At 30.5% G+C, this 24,555-nt stretch overlaps 5 protein-coding genes and 1 long non-coding RNA gene across 24 annotated transcripts; 3 read left to right on the top strand and 3 right to left on the bottom strand.

Annotated features, from left to right (window-relative positions):
* Positions 1–2,609: 2,609 nt before the first annotated feature.
* Positions 2,610–2,953, bottom strand: LOC122629419. Its single transcript, XR_006327254.1, has 3 exons — positions 2,934–2,953; positions 2,746–2,873; positions 2,610–2,649 (listed from the first exon to the last, which is right to left on the bottom strand). It is a non-coding gene; the product is annotated as an uncharacterized LOC122629419 (long non-coding RNA).
* Positions 2,954–4,759: 1,806 nt separating this feature from the next.
* LOC122629280 (cyclic AMP-responsive element-binding protein 1) lies at positions 4,760–11,532 on the top strand. Of its 17 annotated transcripts, none has more exons than XM_043812533.1 (8): positions 4,760–4,990; positions 5,882–5,993; positions 6,553–6,702; positions 6,828–6,954; positions 8,646–8,735; positions 9,208–9,351; positions 9,657–9,726; positions 9,866–11,532. In XM_043812533.1, the coding sequence occupies exons 2-8, from the start codon at positions 5,901–5,903 to the stop codon at positions 10,008–10,010; spliced, it is 819 nt and encodes a 272-aa protein (XP_043668468.1). In that variant the 5' UTR covers positions 4,760–4,990; positions 5,882–5,900; the 3' UTR covers positions 10,011–11,532. The 17 variants fall into 17 exon arrangements, with proteins under 17 accessions (XP_043668468.1, XP_043668467.1, XP_043668459.1 ...); XM_043812532.1 differs by having other exon boundaries at positions 4,761–4,936; XM_043812524.1 differs by having other exon boundaries at positions 4,761–4,990; positions 5,882–6,092.
* A 1,748-nt stretch (positions 11,533–13,280) lies between these two features.
* On the top strand, positions 13,281–18,234 carry LOC122629172 (congested-like trachea protein). Its single transcript, XM_043812279.1, has 5 exons — positions 13,281–13,509; positions 13,649–13,763; positions 13,878–14,192; positions 17,161–17,334; positions 17,433–18,234. The coding sequence occupies exons 1-5, from the start codon at positions 13,411–13,413 to the stop codon at positions 17,618–17,620; spliced, it is 891 nt and encodes a 296-aa protein (XP_043668214.1). The 5' UTR covers positions 13,281–13,410; the 3' UTR covers positions 17,621–18,234.
* On the bottom strand, positions 14,192–17,175 carry LOC122629170 (carboxypeptidase N subunit 2-like). Its single transcript, XM_043812276.1, has 6 exons — positions 16,865–17,175; positions 16,507–16,641; positions 16,316–16,447; positions 15,326–16,152; positions 14,701–15,250; positions 14,192–14,582 (listed from the first exon to the last, which is right to left on the bottom strand). The coding sequence occupies exons 1-6, from the start codon at positions 16,901–16,903 to the stop codon at positions 14,409–14,411; spliced, it is 1,857 nt and encodes a 618-aa protein (XP_043668211.1). The 5' UTR covers positions 16,904–17,175; the 3' UTR covers positions 14,192–14,408.
* A 425-nt stretch (positions 18,235–18,659) lies between the features above and the next one.
* LOC122629171 (WASH complex subunit 1-like) lies at positions 18,660–21,783 on the bottom strand. 2 transcript variants are annotated; one of them, XM_043812277.1, is made up of 4 exons: positions 21,098–21,783; positions 20,331–20,460; positions 19,704–20,259; positions 18,660–19,629 (listed from the first exon to the last, which is right to left on the bottom strand). In XM_043812277.1, exons 1-4 carry the CDS (start codon positions 21,147–21,149, stop codon positions 18,754–18,756), a joined length of 1,614 nt encoding a protein of 537 aa, XP_043668212.1. In that variant the 5' UTR covers positions 21,150–21,783; the 3' UTR covers positions 18,660–18,753. The 2 variants fall into 2 exon arrangements, with proteins under 2 accessions (XP_043668212.1, XP_043668213.1); XM_043812278.1 differs by lacking the exon at positions 21,098–21,783 and adding an exon at positions 20,542–21,035.
* LOC122629174 (neuropeptide-like protein 32) lies at positions 21,120–23,157 on the top strand. Of its 2 annotated transcripts, XR_006327195.1 has the most exons (4): positions 21,120–21,134; positions 21,842–22,066; positions 22,283–22,413; positions 22,822–23,157. XR_006327195.1 is itself a non-coding variant. In XM_043812280.1 (3 exons), exons 1-3 carry the CDS (start codon positions 22,046–22,048, stop codon positions 22,949–22,951), a joined length of 282 nt encoding a protein of 93 aa, XP_043668215.1. In that variant the 5' UTR covers positions 21,919–22,045; the 3' UTR covers positions 22,952–23,157. The 2 variants fall into 2 exon arrangements, 1 of the variants encoding a protein (XP_043668215.1); XM_043812280.1 differs by lacking the exon at positions 21,120–21,134 and having other exon boundaries at positions 21,919–22,066.
* Positions 23,158–24,555: the final 1,398 nt, after the last annotated feature.

Raw genomic sequence — 24,555 nt, 5'->3', positions numbered from 1 at the left:
GATACGAGAATTAATATATTAATTGCTGAAAATCCTAAGCTAAAAATTGAATAAATTATTCTATGTTCTACGCGTTGCGATTCTACAAGTCCTTTTATCTTTTATCAACGACTCTACTCTACTTTATTCTTTCAAAAGCAATGACTCTATTGAGACTTTTCGTTTATTAATATAATTGATCAATCTTTATTTAAAAATGTAATGAAAAATCATTGGACGCTCCTTCTTACAAACAATTATTCTAATTATTAGAAAAGAAATTATACAATTTCGTTTGTAATCCAGAGACTATCCATCGCGAATGTCTTCTTGCTTATTCATTATTAAAATTCGCGAATATCGCGATACATTACTATTTTCGCGAGAGAAAATTATTTAAAAATCCATTTAAATATTTCAAATTTCAAATAATTATAATTAACGTGTTTAAACAAGAAGACTCTATCCTGATCTAATAAATAAATCGAAAAATAACGAACCATTCACGAGTAAATCTCCGAAGAAATTTATTCGTGGTCACTCATTGCTCTTCTACTAATTAATTACAACCAATCACCCGTGCCGATTCGGACCTTTCGTCCTCGACATGATTGAGTGATCAGAGGAATTTAAAAATTAACTTACTACTTAAGAAGTTCTGCGACGGCTCCAAAACACTGGACCGCGACTTAGGTCGAAATTGAGGGTGGATGATTTGTAGTTGGTTGAAAATGAGGTAGGTCGACATCGAAGTTGGTTGGGATCCTCTTCAGTGATGCACTGATTTTAATTCGCGGTAGTTATTTATTAACGAACGATCACTGAATCTATTTCGCGAAACTACTATCTTTTATAAATACAGTCTGTGCGACTGTTAAAAAAGTAAAAAACTTGGCGAACAAACACTGACTCTAACGACTGCATTGCGCGCAGTCTATGTAAAGCACTTATTTTTAAATCGCGATACGCGAACGAATAAACACTGCTTCTACTTCGCGATGAATTTATTTTAGCGAAACTAACACTCGATTTCATCATTGCTACGCGCACGATTGCAATGAGGTTCTGGAACAAAAATACAAACGAAATAATTAGTATCATTATTATAACGAAAACTGTATAAATCATTCAAGAAATATGTGATAGAGACATATACTTACTTTAAGTCTTCGTTAATACTCGTTCGAATGGCATCCTGCAAAAATTTCTAAGTCCACTGGTGGAGATAGATTGTCAAAGTCCCTCGAAAATCCGAAAATTTCTAAGTCCACTTGTGGAGATAAATTGTTAGTCTCTCGAAAATACGAAAATTTCTAAGTCCACTCGGGGAGATAGATTGTGTTTCTCGAAAGTCCGAAAATTTCTAAGTCCACTCGTGGAGATAGATTATCAAAGTTTCTCGAAAGTCCGGAAATTTCTAAGTCGTGGAGATATATTGTCAGTCATCCGAAAGTGTGAAATCGAAGTTTGAAATAAAAGAAATAGTATACAATTTCGAAAATATGAATAGAGTAATGTACTTACGTAAACTCTTCGTTAATACTCGCCGAATGGCATCCTTGCGAAAATTTCTAAGTTCCCTCGTCGAACGCCAAAGCACAACTGAACCAGTAACTGTCAAAGTCGGTCAAAGGACCGACTTTGTTGTCGTCCCTCGAAGCTGAGTATCCCCACTTCGCAATTTTATTCTAGAATCAGATAAATCGTATAGAATATTGTAAACATGAGTGATATAGAAATATATTTGAATTACCTGTTCGTTAATACGTGTACGAATGGCCTCTGCAAAAATTTCTAAGTTCCCTCGTCGAACGCCAAAGCACAACTGAACCAGTAACTGTCAAAGTCGGTCAAAGGACCGACTTTGTTGTCGTCCCTCGAAGCTGAGTATCCCCACTTCGCAATTTTATTCTAGAATCAGATAAATCGTATAGAATATTGTAAACATGAGTGATATAGAAATATATTTGAATTACCTGTTCGTTAATACGTGTACGAATGGCCTCCGCAAAAATTTCTAAGTTCCCTCGTCGAACGCCAAAGCACAACTGAACTAATAACTGTCAAAGTCGGTCCAAGACCGTGGTGGGATAGTATCCCCACTTCGCATTTCTAAAATCCCCACTTCGCAAGTCTAAAATGAAATAAAGTGTTGTATATTTGAATGAACTCTTTGTTAGTACTCGCACGAATGGCTTCCTGCGAAATTTTCTAAATCCACTCGTGGCGGTAGATTGTCAAAGTCCCCGGGAAGTGAAAAGAAGAAGTCTGAAACAAAAGAAATAGTATAGAATTTCGAAAATGAGAGATATAACATTGTACTTGCGTGAACTCTTTGTTAATGCTCTCACGGATGGTTTCCTGAGAAAACTTCTATTTTCCCTCGTCAAAGTCCAAAGCATAACTGAACTACTAACTATAAAAGTCGGTCAAAGGCACAACTTTGTTGTCGTCTCTCGAAGCCGAGCATCCCCACTTTGCATGTAAGTCTAAAATCAAATAAACTGTTGTATATTTGAATTAACTGTTCGTTGATACTTGCACGAATGGCATCCGCGAAAATTTCTAAGTTTCCTCGTCGAACGCCAAAGCACAACTGTAAAAGTCGATCAAAGGTCCGATTTTGTTGTCGCCACGGGTGGGAGAGTATCCCCACTTCACAATTTCATTCTAAAACAAAATAAATCTTGTAGAATATTGAGAGAATGAGTGATATAATTATATACTTGCATTAACTCTTCTCTATTACTTGCGGAGAACTCGTACTACGAAAACTGCGATGTGTACTCGTCGAAATTCAAAGCAAGACTGAAGCAGTAACTGTCAAAGTTATTCGAAGGTCCGATTTTGTTGTCGTCTCACGAAGACGAGTATCCCCACTCCGTAATTTAAGTCTAAAAGTAAATAATTTACATAGAATTTCGAAAATATGAATGATATAATATTGTACTTACATTAATTCTTCGTTATTACTTCTCCGGAACACGTCCTGCCAGAACTACGATACGTACTCGTCGAAATTCAAAACAAGACTGAACCAGTAATTGTCAAAGTTAGTCAATGACTCGACTTTGTTGTCCTCCCACGAGACCACGTATCCCCACTTCGCAATTTAATTCTAAAATTAAATAATTTATATAGAATATTGAAAGAAAGAGTGATATAATTTTGTAATCGCGTTAATTCTTCGTTATTACTCACAGGAGACACGTTTTGTGAGAACTACAATGTGTATTTGTCGAAATACAAAATAAAACTGAATATAGAACTTTTATAAATATTTTGTCTCTCGACGAGTTATTTTCTCATATATATGTACATGTATCCACACACTTACTATACTAACATACACATATTATATATATATATATGTTTATATATGTTTATATATATATTAGATATAAATTTTTTTAAGAATTCAAGTTTTTTGTTTCAATATGATTTTGTAGGTAATTCGGTTTTGTCTTTTACAATACGTCAGAACTATAAAAGTTACCATGTCCATTGGTTATGTATGAGAAATAATCAAAGACATAGCCTTGTATACAGCATACATCTAGCGGCGATTCTTGCAAACTAACTCTAAAATCGCTTTCCCGATTGTAGGTAAAGTGTTCCGTTGAAATAAAAGAATTAGAGAAGATATTGGGAAATAAGTTTTAATTTTATATAATGAAATATCTTTTCGCACTAATAAATTTACGTATATTTGCAATTTAGTGAAAAAATTAAAGAAAGAAAGAAATAACTTCGTCCGCGTATTATTTCTTGTTGTTGTTACTATATCGCATGATAATTTATCAGTAACCTTGAGAATGATGTATGTGATATTCGCGTATCAATTTGTAGTATACCTATATTAGCAAACTGATAGTTATTTTATACTGTGAAGAATCCACGTTTTGTCCAGGGAAGAATATAAAATATCTCTGACATTCGACATTTGAAACATTGATCCAACGATATTGGAATATTATTATACGCGATCACACAGCATGATTAGACATTTTTACCTTAAATAATTTTATACAGACATTAATAATTTCTTCTAATCATTTATCGTATTATTATGATTTAATACATCGTAGTTGAGAATATTTAAATCTATTAAAGAAAAACTGTCTTAAAATACTAATGTACTAAATGTAGCGGTGACGTCATTCCATGACGTCACTGACACGTCAGCGGTGATTTGCCTTTCTACATTACAAAGAATTTATCATTACACATGCATTATGTTTGTGCAGTATATATAATGTTTTTACTTTGTTCTACACATGGCATGTCAAAGTCCATTCGATCGAACGAATTTATGGTGTTTCGGAAATGCGATAATATATGATAATTGTAAAACTTATCAAATCAATAAAGAAACATATGAAATGATTCGATCGTTCAACGATCACGTATCATTTATGTTGATCGAAGAAGTATTTATTCTAAGCAATCTTATGACGTAAGAACGTTGCACGAGCTTACGAAGAAAGAAAGAAAGAAAGATATAAAAAGTTGAAATCTCAAGAAGGAAATAAGAGGAAGAGAGCTCAAGAGGCCTCGAGAAAGAACAAAAGTATCGAAAGTACAAAATGTGATAGTCAGCTGGAAGAAAAAGTAGAAGATTCGAAAAAAGTGTATAATTGTCTGCCGCGCCTCTCGGTACTTTTACAAAGAGACGGCGGTGGAAGTGGCGGTGATAGTAACGGCGACGGCGGTGGCGGCGGCGGCGGCGGCGGCGGCGGTGGCGGTGGCGGTGGCGGTGGCAGCGACAGCGACAGCGGTAGTGGTGGGGATGACGACGGCGAGGGACGTGGATGGTCGCCATTTTGATGGTGACGCGCACGGCGCAGCTCGGGTTCCACCAGTGACGAAGCCACTGGAGTTTTGACGTGGCTGCTACGTACCTGCCTGCTTGCCCACTCCGATTGCAGCAAAGTTGGTGACGAGAAATACGTAACTGGTAAGTACCCAGCTGGAGAATAATAACAAGCGGACATGGACCACTGCGCTAACGGTACACCCGAAATACTCTCAATAGTAGTCGTTAAACGTTTTTACTCGTGAGAGTCTCAACGCATGGGAAGTTTTATGTCTGCTACTATGGAATATGCTGCGAAATATGGCGTCTGAAGAAAGGACGATACGAATTTCTTCGTTAAAGAATGATGTAGGGTTACCGTGTTGTTTTCAACGTATTTTAATTCGTCATCCTCAAGGACTTGACTGATTGCGATCAAAACGATGTACACATTGATGAATGGCGGTTCTGCAACTTTCATACATCTGCCGCCAAAGCACCTTAAGTGTTTATTGTTCTGATATTATTTTTAGATCTGCTTATGTAAATGACGCAGTAGCATAGTCAGTTCGTTCTCATTGGCGGGAACTTTTAAAATTCGCCTTGTTACTCTACGCTACTTCTATCCTTCGATAAATTTGACAGCTTTCTTCTGTTTTGTTTCGTTTAACGATATTTCAGATCTTATTTACCGAAGCCGGAAATGAAACAATTCAATTAAATAATCGATCTTTTTGATAATTAATATTTATGGTATTATTACGTAATATAAAGAAAGTAGCAAATAAATTATTGTTGATGTGTTGATGTTTTATTACTTCGAAATTGGCAATATTTTAAGATATATCTCTAAGCACTTTATATATATTATTGTTAGAGCACTTTACTATATTATTATGTACTGATTTCTTTATATATTTTTCCTGTGAAATAAGTTGAATATGTATTTAAGTGTACTCCATGCCAAAGTGCGTGTATATTAGTAAAAGTTTGTCGATTACAAGGGTTTGATCAATTTTAATAGTGCTTAGTCTAATTTATCCATATATGTAATATACTAGGTAGTAAAAAATAATCTGTCTCATTTTATACTAATCGCTATTATAGGGCTCCAGGTACCCAGGCTATGGAAAGTATGGTCGAGGAAAATGGATCGGCCGTTGACCCATTATCACAGGGTTCTCAAAGTGGTGATGCAGCACCGGCAATTGCAACATCGGTACAGTCTCTCAATAGAACGCCTCAACAGCAAACTCATCATCTGGTAGCTTCTACCAGCATTGTGCAACTGACACTACCTTCATCAGGAGCAACACAGGTATACAGGAGGAGCTCCTGTGTATCTATGTCTGTTAATTTATTTCATTTTTGGTTTCAAGAATGCATGTGTTACGTATTTGTTTCCTACAAATAGTTATATTTTTGTGAAATTTATCATCTAAAGATTTTTTATTTAATATTGCATAATGCTGGTTTTTATAACAAAATTAATTTACAAGTTGTAAGAGATATATTTCTAATAATCTTTTATATAAATGATATATAATATTATACATTTTTTGCCTTTGATCTTTTAAAAATAAGAATAATTAAAAGCTTTGCTTTTATCTTATGAAATGATATTTTATTTTATATATTCATTTCTAGAATAAACATATTTATACAGTTATGAAAATATTTTGAAAAAGTTTAATAATGTTGAAGCATGTATATTGTTTCTGTTATGTCTAATCGAATAGACAACTTTATTATTTATCAAATCATAATATATTTTACAGGTCCAATCAGTTATACAACCTAACCAACAGTCTGTAATTCAGACAGCAACAAATATTCAACCTGTTGCTCTCTCCAAAGGAAATGTTATTCTTGTTAGTAAACCAAATTCAGTCATACAAACTGCTCAAGGCAGTCTACAAACACTTCAGGTACTTCATAATGTTGCTAAACACTATATATATAAATATAATAGTTATTTATTTATTTATTTAACAATTTATCATGTATTCAAATAATATTACCATTTGAAGTACATAAAGTCTTTATGTTTAAGGTTGTTGAGACAGGAAGTGATGATAGTTTTTCGGATGAAGAATCTCCGAAAACAAGAAGTAATATTCTCACCAGACGTCCATCATACAGAAAAATTCTTAATGATCTAGGTGGTGGAGAAATTACTGGTGAGATTATCATTTTTTATAATCGTTCATTTTATATATATAAAAGATCTTCCTATGCCATGTGACATTGATATATAGTAGCTTACTAGCTATAACTTTTTATTTTTTATAATTATTTGATTGAATAAATTTTATTAATAGAATTGCAATAAGAAATTATGTTAGTATAAATTGTACTTATATAATTAAAGAAAAGTAATTTTTTTCGTAATTACGATTATAATTATAGAAATACAACTTTAAAAAATTAAATTCATTTAAATATTCCAATAGTATTTAAAATATAGTGTCTTTAATATGACTTAAGTTCAAATTGTTCATGGAGAGCATCAAAGTGCATGTCAGTTCATACAAATGTCATTGTTAATAATAAAATGATCGTATTATAATAATTAAATTAAAAGAAAAAAAAATTTATAAATGTCATGTGTATGCAAATTAAATGAATAGGTTTAAACATATAATACTTATGTTTACTTATATTTCTTCGTTTATCTGTCATTTTATCTATGAAAGGATGCCATACCAAAATTACAGTGTACATCATGTCAATTAGGTTTCCAGATAATCCCAATTTATTTTTCCCTTATATAAACGAATATTAAATCAAATTTATTTCCCATTGGAAGTACACAAGAACTTTCATTGACTTATGAGTGTGTGTGCTTATTTTATTATGAATAGTAAAGATATATTTAAGAAAAAGAAGTATTGCATTTGATAATTGGTTTACTTGTGTTTAGTTACGGTGTACAAGTTAGAAGATGATGCATTCATGAAGATATTTGTTACATTACTTTCTCTCATTAATTTAATAATAGTTAATGAATTCAACATTAATAAATTACATAATTGTCTGTCTTTCCTTACAAATAAAAATGAATGTTTAAGAATAAATATTACTTGCTACCATTTCAATAAAATATGTTCATACATGTTTTTTCCAATTTATTATTATTATTACTATTACTATATTTCAATTTTCGAAAAAACATAGATTTATGTTTGATAGAATTCTTATCTTTAAAGTTTCTATGTTTATGCTATGTGGTTGGTCATCTTTAATTTATCATAGCATTTGACCTATTTCAATAGTTCATGTAGGGTGACATTTAAGTAGATATATTTATTTATTATATTGCATTTAAATATTTCAATATTCATTATATGTTTGTAACTGTTTTATTTTATTTAATGACTCTATGAGTTTACGAAATAATAAATAATTTTTTTTTTTTTAATTGCTAATTTTATTTTAGAAAGAATAGGATATATTTAGTTCATAATTTAATTTTTTACTGTATCTTCTATTTCCTTTTTGTATGAGCTGACGGCACAATGAATTAATAAATGTATAGATCAGTAACCAGAAAGGAAATAGTTTTTTGTTGCTATCGTCAAAGTACTTTCTTTCTCATATTTTGATTTGTATGATTTACATTTTATTACAATACATATTAATTTACTTATAAAAAAATTTTGCCAGCACATACAATGTTACAATTGAGAATGCTTGTAATTAATCACATTCTATCTTTCATGTAGATCATTAAAATTGAATCTCAGTATTTCTTTATTTAAATAAATTTGTCAAAAAGATTAATACTCTTGCTCATATAAGAAGATGTAGAAATGTATTAACACAAAATACATTTCACTGTAATGGGAGGGTTCTTCATTCGGTGTTGCAGACGGTCGTTTGCCCCCCATAGAATCTTCTTCAGAGTGCGATTCTAATGTGGACAGTGAAGTGTCTTCCCACTCTCTTCATTATCAGACAGGTTGGTTATTTTATCTTCTGCATATTTCTGCTGGCTGTCCTGTGTACCACTATGATTTCTATATGCATCTCATCCACCGTCAAACATATTTTCTATTATAAAATTGGGATGGTCTTTGACTGATAGCATAGTTATATTAAGATATATAAATTTTAAATACTATCTCCTACCCCTGTGTGTATTGCCTAACATGACATTGTATCAAAATATTTGTTTGGTGTGGCATCCTTGTTATAGAATATTTTATCTCAATTATATAGTATCAATGATATATGAAAAAGTAATTTATATAATTTGCTACTACTTAATGAAACATATTGATAATTTATATCACAATATTCTCTAAAGCATACATGACATTATAATCTTCACAGCATAATGGATGTGTGAATATATATTTAAATATAAATATATGTACATATACATTTGTAACAATATAAGGATAAGCATAGCTTGATATAATATTTTACAGTAATACCTGCTGGCACTATTCAAATTGCAACACAAGGGGAGGGTGTCCCAGGGCTTCATACGTTAACTATGAGTAATGCAGCAACAGCGGGTGGAGCTATAGTAGAGTATGCACAGGGCCAGGATACACAATATTTTGTCCCAGGTGTGCTTCACTCATATTTATTTATCTTGTTATTTAACTGTTAAATTTCTTTAATTTAATTATTTCATATTTTATTTTGTCATTAGAATTCTAACTTCTTTGTATTATTAGTAGTGAAGTTACAATTCCATATATATTATATATAATGCTCATTGTATTTTCATTTTATGCTTCTTGCATTATTTTTTTAGGAAAAGATTTTTCTCTCTCTTTCTCTATCCATCTATCTACTATGCTCTTTTACAATAAAATAGTTAGTAAAGATTTTCTCATCTATAAATGTACAGTCTTCGACACTGTTACAGCTTATTCAGGACATGGTGTAGTTGTTGAAGATGCGGCTAGAAAAAGGGAACTGAGGTTGCTGAAGAATAGGTAAGAAAAATAACTAATTTATTAGTATTTAGATAAATTGTGCAAAAAAAGTCTAAGTATATAATCCGAATAACAATAGTTATAGAATTTTTATTACACATTATTTTAATCGTCAATTAATAAACGCATTTGTTTTCAGACAAGCAGCAAGAGAATGTAGAAGAAAGAAAAAGGAATATATTAAGTGCTTAGAAAATCGTGTTGCAGTTCTAGAAAACAGAAATCAGACTTTAATTGATGAGCTGAAGTCCTTGAAAGAGCTCTATCAACAAAAAGCAGACTGAGGTTGGTGTTTGATATTGAAACATTGTATCAAAATTATTAATCGATTATGGAATCTGTACATGTTTTGTTTGTGTACATTATCCTAAGACATTGTTAGATAAACGATGGTGATGTACATGCATTCTTATAGATAAGCGTTCTGTAACATACTGTATTTAAGTGTGAATACAAAGGCTTGTGAAACTTGCTATTACTAAAGCGAGAAGCCAAAGGTACATGAAATGTGGAGGTAGGGAATGTATAGACAGATATTTGGGAAATCATCATATATATTTTGGATAAAGATGATTATAAAATTCACACCAATGTTCATGCATGGAGGGGATAAAAAAAATGTTAACGTTCAAAATGTACAATCTACTTTACAGAGGCAGTATGATCGTGCTATTTTGAGATAAATGATGTGTTAATGTAGTATCACTGCAACCTTCCATTTGTATATTATAAACTAGATGATTGAAAGGTATTGTAAAGAACAATACAATGGTTTTACAAATAGTCAATTTGTGATAAATTAGTCACTTGATTTTTTTGCTAAATATCTTATAGAAAAAAATTCTATAAATATATCTATAAGATATATCAAATGGGGCTAACATATTATTTTAGATCTACATTTGTGATCGTTATTTCTTTAAAAAGTAATTGTTTCTTTGAATAATATTTTCCATAGCCTCTTTTAACTTTTGGTAATGTATATTATACACAGTATTCATTGTAGAAACTGATACAATTTTTGTTTAAATAATTGGAAATATTTTTATAAGTATAATGGATAGACAAGCTTATTTCTTTTAGTTATGAAACATTACAATCTATCTGTTATATACAATTAAATATATGTAATATAATTCTTTATATTTCTCTAAAAGCAAAAGGAATGTAAGAAAGAAACAACATCTACAATGCGAAAAACTATATTTTAAAGAGTCAGAATTTACAAAGATGTTTATTCTGTCTCTTTTCTCTCCTCCTCTGAATACTACAAGTGGAAAAAACTACTGGTTGATATATGTAAAATATAAATGTAATATAATCTGGAGTGCCTTTACAATTTCTGTGTACACAGCAATGTATATATATATGTGTGTATATATATGTATGTATATGTGTGTATATATATGTATATATATATATGTATATGTATATGTATATGTATAAATATAAAATTATTACGTTATAAGAACACAGGATAGAGATAATATTTTTAAATTATGTATTACAATATACTTTTATGCACTTGACGTGTTATATAAGATTCTGTTGATGTTGGAACTTTCATTCTGATGTATATTTTCGCATTTTTAAATTAAGGAATACTAGCATGAATTAAATATTTAAATATCAAAGTGTAATAAATAAATCTACTGCATTAGTAGATAATGATAAAACCACTTTCTCTTCATGTTTCGTGATCTCTGTCCAGTACACAATTCTGTATCAATTAATCTTTACATATAATTATTTAAGTAATCTGATTTGTGCTATGCAAAAGAAATAATTAAAAAACAATTATAGCAATCCTTACCTATTCTCTATTGTTACTTGATATTAATGCCACAGATCATCTTACTTTACTATATATTAATCAGTCAAATAAGCTTTATCTCTTTTAAATTTATAATATTCATGCAATATTTATATAAAAAAATGAATTTCCTGCTATATTTGATATACAGAAAAAGTACAATGTATTCATAGCACCATAAAAAGAATACAAATATGACTTGTAATATAAGTTTCATTATTTCTTATGCATTAAAAATTTAATTAGAAAGGATATTCTCTCATAGATTAATTATGAGATATTGATAATAATCACATGTATAATATATGTATATCTTGGTTGCTGCACCAATATTATAAAATATTGTACATAGATAATATATGTATTTTTACATATCACTGGCTTAATAAATAAAATCTTTAAACCCTATAGTAGACAAAATAAATAAGAAAAAAAAAAAGAACTATAGACTGTATAGATTGTCCATATTCTTTCAACTACTATTTAATAATGTAATGTTTTATTGCTATTTTTTTAATAATATTTCTAATATTGGTTTTTTAATGTTTCATACAGTATAAGTCAAATAACGAATTGCTCTAATAAGACAAATTAAAAAAAAATGATAATACTAACATAATTTATTCGAATTATATATAAATAAAATAAAATCTTAGTTAATAATTTTGATCTGGATTTTTTTCTAATTTGATATCAAATAAAAGGTTAAATTTAAAAAAATTTAGGACTGTGTTGAAATATGTATTAATCAAATTTCTAAATAATTATTGTTTAAGAATATTCAAAATCAAACGATCGTTAATTGTTATATTTTATATTTATTTCTTGTTATATTGATAGATACAATGTATTTGTTTTTTTAATACAAATTTAATTGCTTACGTCTTTGTATTTCAAAATACATATTATCCTTACCCTGAAAAAAAATTATATATTGATTATCTTTTTAAAATCATATGTAATATTTAAAGCAATTAGAAAATTAATCAGCTGGTGATGCATGTAAGAATAATCAGAAATCATAAAAATGAGTGATAATATCATCATATACAATTAATTATAATTACTTTATAATTGAGATAACATTATGAAATTTTTTTTTGTATAACGAACCTATTAGAATGCAATCCTCTTCGTTTAGGAAGTACTCTGAAAGAGTAAGAATAATAATATCGAATTAATAAGTTTTTAGTTGTATCTTTAACAATGGAATATAGGTTAAATAAAACGTCTCAGCTGGTAGTGCATGTATTGAATAATCATCAAAATCATGACTGGTTTCATTTCATCATTATATTTTTAGTATATTAAATTGTATATAAAGTTTAAAAATATACAAAATAATAAAATTTATATAAATCTTGATGTTTTATGATTAAAAAATGAATACGTATAGTATATTACGACATATGAACACGTGGTCAAAACTTTACTAATAATTTTTATCATTTCTCTGAAGAGAAAATAACTCGCAGTTTGTTAATAATAAAAGTCCTCTTATTAATATTAAAATCTATAAATATTAAAATATTTGTTTCTAAAAATATATAATTATACAAAATGAATAACTAACCTTCGTATTACTTCTCTCCACGGTATCCAAACGATTTATGAAGGTTATAATAGACAGAGAATGTAGTGTTGCTAGGTACTTACGTAAATGTTACAGAAAGGCCCTCTAACGGAGAAACTTTGTACTAATACACCTAGTGGTAATATGACGAATTAAAATTTAGTCTGTTTATCAACGATTACCTTTAAATGAGTAAATTGTTAATGTTTATTGATAACCTTGGACTTAGGTACGACATATAGTAGATCAGAAAAGGTTGAAGTAATTTTAAATATAGTATTAACACGAATTTTTAATCATGGGATCTGAAACCGTGAGTCCTGTTAAATATTTCCTTAGTGGAGGATTTGGTGGAATATGTACAGTAGTTGCTGGCCATCCTCTTGATACTATTAAAGTAAGATCATGTTCCTAACCATATAAAATGAATAAATTGTTTTATCCATTAATTATATTTCTTTCTATTATTTTTGGTGATTTTGCTTTTTAAACACAATTATCAAGTAGAGCTACTTATACTATTTATCATTTTAAAGGTGCGTCTTCAAACTATGCCCATTACTAAACCAAATGAAAAGCCTTTATATACAGGTACATTAGATTGTGCTAAAAAAACTATAACAAAAGAAGGAATACGTGGTTTATACAAGGGTATGCATATATTTTATGTTATCAACAATATTATTTGTTATAATAGTGTTTTATACACATGTTGTATACATATCTACATACCCTTACAACAGGTATAACTTAAACATTACTTAGGTATGGGAGCACCACTAGTTGGAGTGGCACCTATATTTGCAATGAGTTTTTTGGGATATGGTGTTGGAAAAAAATTACAACAAAAAAGTCCAGATGATAAGCTCACTATACCACAATTATTTTATGCTGGTGCATTTAGTGGAATATTTACAACTATTATCATGGCACCTGGTGAACGGATAAAATGTCTATTACAAATACAACATGCAGATGCAGAGAAAAGATATAAAGGTCCTTTTGATTGTGCTAAACAACTTTATCGAGAAGGAGGCCTTAGGAGTATTTATAAGGGTACATGTGCTACCTTTTTGAGAGGTTTGTAAATATGATAAATTACATTAATTATATTTGTACAGTGTAGCGTATAACTAAGTGTATAACCTGCTTTAGCAGATATGTATCACATTTCTAGAAAAATTTAAATGAAACCATTGCAAAAGTAGATATTAAATATCATATTTGATGTATTTTTTTAGTTTATCCAAATTTAGAATATTTACTATAAATTAGATGCAAGTAAAAAGGAATTTGCTAACTTATAGCATTGTTATCTTCATAATTTAATACTTTTGGAATTCCATGCATACGCCTTCGTTTTGATCTTTTACATTGTAATCCACCTTTACGTAGAGCATGGAAAACTCCCCAATTTTGTAGTCTTTTAGGTGTGAAACAACGTGGTGCTGTTTCTCTAATTCTATTTACCTATTGAATTAGATAAATTATATATCATAAACATTTATACACAAAATATTAAAGATAACAAAATTTATTATAAATACTTCATCTTTATAAATTATATTGTAATTTGATTTTTACATACCAAATGTGGATTCCAAGTAGCCATAGAACATGTACAATCCCATGGATTACCATCTAATTTTATATTTTGCACTTGAGATGGTTTGTTTATTGTCCATAAGGTTTTAAAAAAATCCCAGGGTAATGTAGTTAATTTATTTTTTGTGAGAATAATTTCCTTCAGTTCTTTTTGGTACTGTGTACTGAATAATCCAGGTGGTATAAATTCCAGATCATTATTAGATAAGTCTATACGTTTTACTTTCTCTAAACCATAGAATGCATCCATGGATATATGTTCAATGTGACAATAACTTAAATCTAAATCTATCAATTTTCCAAGATCTGAAAATGCATCTAAATCCACACTTGAAATATTCCCACGTATTTTTAAATGTGTTAGTGATGGCATTCCTTGCAAGATAAAACGTTCTAGCAATGGTATTTCTACATTATATAAATGTAATATCTTCAATTGTAGCAATCCCAAAAGAGAGTTTCTTTGCAATTTTAATTTAGAACCTGTGCCTCCAAGATATAATTGTTTTGTTGTGTTCATAATTTCAAATGTACTGAAAAAAATGTACATATTGTAATGGATCATATTATATTCATATTATCTTTGTATTTCATGAAATCAAAATTACCTTGGAAATACAGAATCCATTGGATTTTCCCCAAAATCAGCCATTCTAAGTGCAGGGAATGGAGGAAAAGATAATTCTGATAAAAATGTAAGATTATTTCCAGTTAAATCTAATTGTTCCAACATCAACAAGCCTGCTAAATCTATACTTTTTAATGTTAGTAATTGATTACTTGCTAAGGATAATAATTTTAGATTTGGTGTTCCATAAAAACAAAATTCTGGGATAAATCTTAGATTATTTTTTTCTAGTGAAAGATAGAGAAGACTATCAAGGCCATCAAACATGTGCCAAGATATATCCTTAAGTGCACAATCATATACCCTCAGATGTGTAAGGGCACGAAGTCCGGTGAAAAGGCCAACATTTTCTCTATACCCATCCATTTCTTGTTTGTAAATATCATATGGAAGTATTTCTTTGTCATCACTTTCTCCACTATTTTGCTGACTCAAGAAAATTAATCTATGTCCTTTGTGTTCATTTGTAACACTTGTTACTACTTGCTCCTTATGAAGTTTTTCGTCGTTAGGTAAATTCATTGGCTTAATTACAAGATTTGCTTTATTTTTACTTGTTAAATTAAGGCTTGTTAGTCTGACACGTTCTAAGTTCAAATATAGTAATGTCATTCCCAATGGAAACAAAGCATCACCTGCTAAAACTATACCACCTTTTGATTCATATCTATTTACATCTTTTACAGAAGGGTCATTATAATCTATACCCTCAATAGTTAAAGATAGTAATTCAGAAAAACGTTGAAATGTTGTAGCTTTGAAAAAAATTTCAGCATCTCCTCTACCTGACCTAAGTATAGTGAGAACCTGCAAATATAAAAAAAAAAAAAAATACTTCTTCTTTTTCATTAGTTTTTTATAAACAACAAATTAATACACTTTACAATAATGCATTATATGGTGCTTCTATCATTATATTGTATAATTGTCAATTTAATATTTGTATAAGTAGTACTTGATAAAACATTACCTGTATATCTGAAGGAAGCATGCTTAAAAGCTTTTCATGTCCTTCTGCTACTACACATGTTGCAACTTTTAATAATTCATCACCTATGTGATCGTTGTCAAAGCTAAAATCAGTTTCATCCACTGTTGGGGTCTGTTAAATAGAAATTTATTAATGGAAAAAGAAAAACACTTCACAGGTTTACTTCTTACATTACTCCACTTTCTTGGAATAGTCCATTGATGTAGTGGCAGATCAGAAAATTTTTGTATTTCACAAGAACATCCTTGAGGACATTGTGTTTCCCAAATATCACCAATATCAATTATTTGTCCCATACACTGTATCTAAATAATCAATTTTATAATGTATGTAACACTTATATCACTAATTATATAAGAATTATATTTATTAATATAATGATAAATATAAATTGATTAAAATGTTGCTTATTTAAATGCTGTAAGCTTGAGGATTATCAAATCTAATACTTAAATATTTCTTAGATGTGAATGAAAATTACACTATACTAAAATTTATAATTTGTCCAAATTATATGGAATTATGTACCCAAAAAAAAATGATGAGATAAGGTAATGCAATTGCCATAATTATAAAAATTCTTGAATGCAGCACAATTTCTATACCAAGTAACAGTTTGCTGTTCCAAAGGAAACTGAAATTTGTAAACTGTTATCTATCTTCCTCGATACCTCCTATCAAACAGGATGCCTTCTATCTATCCACCCACATACATTATCCACTGTTATTAATTGTATGTAATATTTACGGACTGTTTCTGATTAGTAGAAATATTTTGAAACCTCTAATCAATATATTCTAACCTTTTATTAATATTTCTGTAGATGTACCTGCAAGTGGAATGTATTTTATGACGTATGAAACTATACAAAGGTGGATAGTACCCGATGGAGGAAAGCTAGGTTTATTATCAACAATATTAGCCGGTGGTTTTGCTGGTGTTGCCAATTGGATAATTGGTATTCCACCAGATGTTTTAAAAAGCCGATTGCAAGCAGGTATTTATTTTTTAGTAAAAAATATTTTCGATAATTTTCGCTTTTTATTTGAATTCGTATAATCGATTTGAGATCTTAATCAATTGACGATTTTATAGCACCTGAAGGTACATATAAAAAAGGTATTCGTGAGGTGTTCGCACGTTTGCTAAAAGAGGAGGGGCCAAGAGCACTTTATAAAGGGTGCACACCCGTTATGTTACGTGCTTTTCCCGCAAATGCAGCGTGTTTTCTTGGATTTGAAGCAGCTATGAATTTTTTAAATTGGATAGCACCTAATTTATAAAATTGAACTTATGATTGCAATAGCAATTGTTCAAATGGTTTATTATACTTTTGTTGATCATATTTTTTATACAATGTACTATTTTATAGATCATACTAAAACTGTATCAATGCAATCTCATAAGCAGTACTAACGAAGTTAACAACAAAACTTGCCTCATCTGTTGAATGATAATTACTATTATAGGTTTATTACATTTAACTATAGGTTTATTCAAATATTGAATTTTTAAATTGTTTGTTTATAAAATGTTAAAATTTTTTATATTACTTTTATATTATTCAGCAGAGAATTTATTTTAATTGAATTTTGTGAGAATAAAATAATATAGTTTATAAAGGAAATAAAACATATCAACAATATGATATTAAGAAGGATATAGATCCTTCATATATATAGCACTGCCATACATATCATAAGCCAAAAAATATTAATTGTATATTTTTTGTGTAAACTGTAAAAATATAATATTTATCTCAATATTTTATATTGAAAATTGAATATCTCTGTAAGTAGAAGCGTACATGTGTATGATAACTTATTAAATCAATGTTATACAGAAGAATGTATAAATCATATTAAAGGTTGAACTATTGAATGTCTGAATATCTAAATGAACATAGTCTTTTTTATTTAAAAAGAAAATAAGAGATAGAGATCTTTCTTTTCAATTAAATAATTATAAATCTTAATATATATTTAAAAAAATAAAATAAACATATCAATCAAAAGTATAATAAAAAAAAATATGGGTGTCATATTATATAGAATTATTTTAGTTTTAGATATTATAATCTATTTTTATAAAAAAGAGTTATAATATAAAATGATGTTTATAAGTTTTATTATTTAAGACAATAATGCATTGTACCACTACATGCATATATTGATCTGTAATTAAATGTAATATTATAAAACTGCATCTTGTTTATTTTATTTATCAAGATTTTTGTAGATTGTTTACAATATATACAGTTATAGTCGTTCTTTTTTTGGTATATGACACGATCATAAGATATTAAATAAAGTAAAAAAGAAAAAAGATTATTTTCTATACTTAATTCTCTAACATTTCATATCCATAATTTCCATATTATATTGTATATAATGTTGTATATAATTATACCATTCAATTATTCTTCCCAGTCATCTGTGTCTGCTTGAGAATCGTATTCACTCGTAGCAGAATTTCTATCCGAAGCATAGTGTTCACTCGACTTAGGCGGTGGTGGTGGTATTGAACTTGACATTCTCTCTAATGCCCCTGTTGCAGAGCCAGCAATACCTTTTCTTCTCAAAGCTAATTTTGCATGAAGATCTGCCATCAAATCTCCACCTACCGAAGCTGATGACCAGCGATTTTCCTTTTTATCAATTGGTACTGTATGTCTTAATTTTGCTCTTCCAATACCACCAGCATCACGTATTGCTGCCATTAAATTTGATCGATCATCGGTATTTGTATTTTTTATATTAGGTTGAGATCTTTTTTCATTCTGCTTTTGTAAACTTTCATCTTGAGATTGTTTCTCTGTTGATGATGTAGTTGGTAATGTTGATGATGGAGGTGGAGGAGGAGGAGGTGGAGGAGGAGGAGGTGGTGGTGGTGGTGGTGGAGGCGGTGGTGGTGGCGGTTGAGTTGGAGGTGGTGGTGGTGGTGGTGGTGGCGACATAGTTGATGGAGGTTGTGTTGCCTTAAAGTTTGTTTCATTCGATCCAATATTATTTCCTACTGAAGAAATAATTGAATTTACTGTTGATGGCGTAGATTCAATGCAGACTGATGAATTGTTTACAGATAAATTGGATAGATTTGAAACATTAGATTCATCTGTAGTTTGCGATCCACCTTCTTCAGTCAAAGGTGGTAAATCTAATCGAACTGTAGGAGTAACAACAGCCGAAGAGGGAGCAATAGGGCTTTGTGGATTCAAATCTAAGTCAAACTTTTCATTATCTACAATTCCTGGTAAATCTGGTAGCATAAGTGGTACATTCATTTGTGGAACCTAGACATATATATATAAAGAGATTAAAGTATTTGTAAATTAATAAGGATATATACCTTAGAATATGAGATTACCTCTCCAAGTATAGGTGTATAAAGATAACCAGATGGCAAATCTATTTCTGATGAATGCCATGGTTGTACAATTGAATCAGGTGCATCTTCAATTTGTTTTTTATCATTAGATTTGTTAGATGATAAAGCTTTTCTATATGTGGTATTTACATTATCAAATAGCAGAAGAGCACTGACAGACGAAGGTAAAGATGGTACATATTGACGTGTATTAATATCATTTTCCGCTTGTTCATTTGTTTTATACCTAACATAGTAAAACTGTAACTTTTCTTGTAGATTAGCATTCATTGCATACTGGCAATCTTCGGTTTTGAAATTAGTAGGTAAATGCGTTTCATGTGTGTCTCTAATAGGTACAGAACATTTGTAAATACTTGGAATACTACTAATATTGTCACGTTGCAATGGTATAGCCACTTTATATTCATTATATGTATGATTGGCAGGATATTTTGCAGCAGAATATATTTTGATAGCTTTTAAGTTTAAATTAGATTGTAAGTATTGTAACTGATTTTCCAACTTCAGAGCTCTATGTTTTATATCCGAAAGTCTAGTAAAAAATAAATATTATGAAATAAGGTAAATAGGATTTTAGAAAATAAAAGGAAAAATGTAAGATACCTTTGAGAATTTTCAGTAAGCCTTTTATCTATGCAATTAAATATATATATCACAGCAGCATCTAAATTATCTAATGCTTCAGTTATCTGAACTATTGTTTCTTCATGCCTCAAATTATTAGGTATAATACCTAAAAATAATATAACATTTAAGTACATGTTCATAATACTTTAGTTGAAATGAAAAGTAAAGAATCCAATAAATTGTTTACCAATCTCTATATGCCTTGGCATGTTGAAATGCATTTCCGTAAAACTGCATTAAATATATGAACAGCAAGATTATGACCAATTTTGACAAGTTATGACAAGTATGGTCAAGCAACAATGGTTTAAAGCGTATAATTAAATTAAAAAATTCTGTCGATAGATGGTGTTGATGGCTGTTCGGTCGGTAACATCGAAAATCGACAATTTAAACATAAGTTTTCGAATATATTTACTTAGTGCATAAAATTAAATAAATAAAATTATAGCAAGTTTTTGTTACTTCTGATTAGAAATAACAAAAATCATTCGTATAATTGTTTAAGATAAAAGTGTTTCCTCGACTCGAAATAAAAATAAAATATTGCGAAGTGGAAGAATCAAAATGAGAACGGAAAACGAATGTATGCAGGATGCTTGCAAAGTAACAATAAAGAGTCAGGTAAACGGTAGGACGTAGGATAAAGCAAATTATTCGTAGTCTTGAAAGAAAAAAATACTTGACCTTGGTTGAAAAGATAGGGTCAACGAATCGCCGTCTTCCCTGTGAAGCTTACTCACGTAGATCGGATGAACAACGAAGATGCATCTTCTCGAGGTAGGACCACGTCATCGTTCGAATGTTTGCACATTTTTCACGAATCGATTAACACCGCAGGTCGTGAATATTCGTCGTATATATATCAAATATATAGACGAAATATTTTCACGACGTAAAAGCAATGTATGAGTCGTTGCAGTTACCACCTCGGTTTTCCCCTTTAAAATCTTTCTACGCATTTAAATTAAGAAAGAGTGACTAGTCTTTTACATGAATTATCACCTCGTATCTAAATCATTTTATAAATGATCTTGATATCCTCATTACTTTATTCCTTTCATTAACATTCCTTCGAAGTGACGTAGCGAAATCAAACTTTTGATTAATTCGATATTAGAACGTCTAACGAACAAAATGCATCTAATATCGTTTATCATATTCAAAGGTGTCACTTTCTATAAATAATTAATATCCTTCATGATCCTCGCAGGATTAAATACTCTTTTGTATTTACATAATTATGAATTACAAATGTTGCGACAGGGTCACGACGCAAATGTTTCTTCATTTAGTTTTCTTAAAAATTTATAACAATGTTATAAACTTTTTCAACGTGAACGTCCAGAAAAAGAAGAAAAGATAGAAATAAACGAAAAATAGTTTAAAGAAGGTTGTCGAGTAAAAATTTTCCAAATTTTTGCTATGTCGATCGATTTAAGATTTGTGAACGGTAAACGAGTGTACGATCGCGTGCATTCTTATAGGGAAGGATACGTATACGGCATTTTTATGAGTGGTTCTCCTCGCAAAATACTAGTTCTCTTTCATCGTGTATGTGTATTACATATACGGAAAGATACAGATGCATCGTATGCACAAATGCAACAGGACAACGGTTGGGGAAGTCTCGAAGAGAACATGTAGGTATATAAAGCCTGAGGAAACCGAACTGGATATCAGTCTTCAACATGTTGCGTCCACTGCATTTCGTAAGTGATTCTTCCTAAATATCTCAAAAATATTCAATTTTATTTAATTCTTTTTCCCGGAATTAATTTGTTATGGTGTTTTCCTTTTAAATGAAAATCGATTTAATGGAACGCGTTTAAAGATTTCAAAGACATTTATTTTATCGCTAATTACAAGAGTATGTAAACCAATTAGTCAACTTCTACTAATATGTCGCACGTCGATGATTGTTCTAGGTGCTGCTTTTGTTGGCGATAACCTTTGTGGTGTCCGTACCGGTGCCAGAACAAGTAGCTGAGAACGGACTAAGTAACTTAGAGGAAAGAGCTGAAGCAAATGATTTAGAAGCAGACGCTAGCTTTTGGGGGTGAGTTCTAAAACAGAATCTTGCGAATAGAGATCGTTGTCCGAAAGGATCTCTTTCAAGTTTTACGATATACAAATATTTTTCACGTGTGTTATCGTCCGTGTACACGCGAATGTTTTTGTATGCAACATCTGTTATGCGTATTGGGTTTACGTGATTTGTCTGGCATACTAACATCGAAGTAAACAGTTGTGTTCCACGTGACGAGTATAAAACCAAGCGCATTTGCATTAGATTCAATTCGAAAAAGGAACATTGCTTCTGTCGTTTTTTCAATATAAAAACTACAATTTTTATAAAAATTAGTTTACGAGTTACAGTTTGAAATGTAACTTTGCTAAAATAAATCGAGGACGAAAGCGTGCGTTCTAGAATTATCGATCTATTATTAATTGCACGATATTGCAGATACTCAAGACCATGGAGATATGGCTGGGGTGGCGGATTGTACGGCAGAGGATGGGGTTGGGGTGGCAGAGGCTGGGGTGGCGGATGGTACGGAAGAGGATGGGGTGGCAGAGGCTGGGGATGGTGGTAAAATCAGATGTTTAAGGAACATTCTGAATTCGACCGCACAATTTTCGATGTTATATGTATATCTGAGAAATCTTTGAAATGTAGCAAAGCAAACAATTATTAAGTATATTATTAAGAAGCGTTCACGTTGCTTTTAATGAAAAATGTAAAAGGAACAAAAAGAAAGCATATAAAAGAGAATAAATATTTAGCGATTGAAAAATGAAATGTCGTTCTATATAATTCCCAATGATATTTTATTTGTCGACGATTATCCTTAAGACGATTTCCTTTAAATATCAAATTCGCTAATGAATATTCTAACGAAACGTTGTCACGAGAATTTGAGGAAAAAAAAAAACATTAAAAAAAGATTCTGACTCAATGCATGCATAAGCTAAGACAACGTATATACGTACAAGTATTTTCTTCAAGTTTTTAGATATATAACATTAGCAGATAATAACGTCACCTTTGAGACACACCTAGTTATACCAAGAAATACAATGGTGGGTACATTAACATTGATATTCACGAACAACTGAATACAACATGGAAATAACTCGAAGGTCTAAGGAAAAATGGATAACGAAGGATACGGAGGTTGAATTTATAAGATTGTAACTTGGAAAATATATTACGACAACGTCTTGACGTATTACACAGGTCCAAAGATGGATTATTTTGGTTTACCAGGTTAATTATCGTGTTCGCTGAACGTCATTGTACGATTAGCGTGCTCTCCTTTGACGTCATTGTTACATATAAATACTCAATAGCTCTTGCTTTCCTCCATAAACTTATCGTGAAGCTAGTACGACGGATCTACGATCGATACTGATTCTCCAGCATCTGCTCCTGCTAAAGAAAACTACGAATAATTGTTAGATAATAGAAGATCATTGATATTAATCGAAAATGGTAAGGAAAAAAATTATATTACAAAAAAAAAAAAGAAATAAAAACGAGACATCGTATCATAATGTTATAAAAGAAGTAGATTGAAATGTTTTCTTTGAAAAATTCAGAGATGAAGAACCGTTTGTTCTTTTTACTTTCAGATTGTTACCAAGGTTTTCGTTTCTGTATTCTTTCTCGCTGTAAGTTGCTCTTACGCGTCTCCGATCAATAGAGCATCGGTCTTCCAACCGGTAATCGCTGTTCCGATCTTCCTCGAGAAGAAGACGAATGTCGAAGTGCTTCCCAGCGAAAAAGGAAAAGAAGAAGCTGTTGCACCCTCGGTTCTCCTCGTTGTTGGCTATTTAAACGATGAAGAAAATGTATTCTCAAAGGATAACACCGACTTGAACCAAAACAGGATTGAGAAACGCAACGCAGTAGCCGAAGAAAATGCGAACGGTGATCTCGAGACAGCAGCAGGCACCAACATCCTTCGGCCTCTTTTCGTTTATCGTCAACAACTCGCTTACAGACAACGTCTAAGAGAAGCAGTTCGTCGTGGAAATCGTTTTTGAATCGAATATATCAAGATTTTGAAACTTTTGTGCGACGACCTGTACATCGACTGATATATCGATAAAAGAACGATCGATACGATTGACGAGAGATTCGATTCTTCATAGATTTAAAACGTGACGAGTATTATTTATTAGAAGTCTAATGGTG

Source organism: Vespula pensylvanica, chromosome 5 (assembly GCF_014466175.1).
Source record: "Vespula pensylvanica isolate Volc-1 chromosome 5, ASM1446617v1, whole genome shotgun sequence".
In the NCBI taxonomy this organism is placed as follows: domain Eukaryota; kingdom Metazoa; phylum Arthropoda; class Insecta; order Hymenoptera; family Vespidae; genus Vespula; species Vespula pensylvanica.
This window is presented reverse-complemented; position numbering and strand designations above follow the sequence as displayed.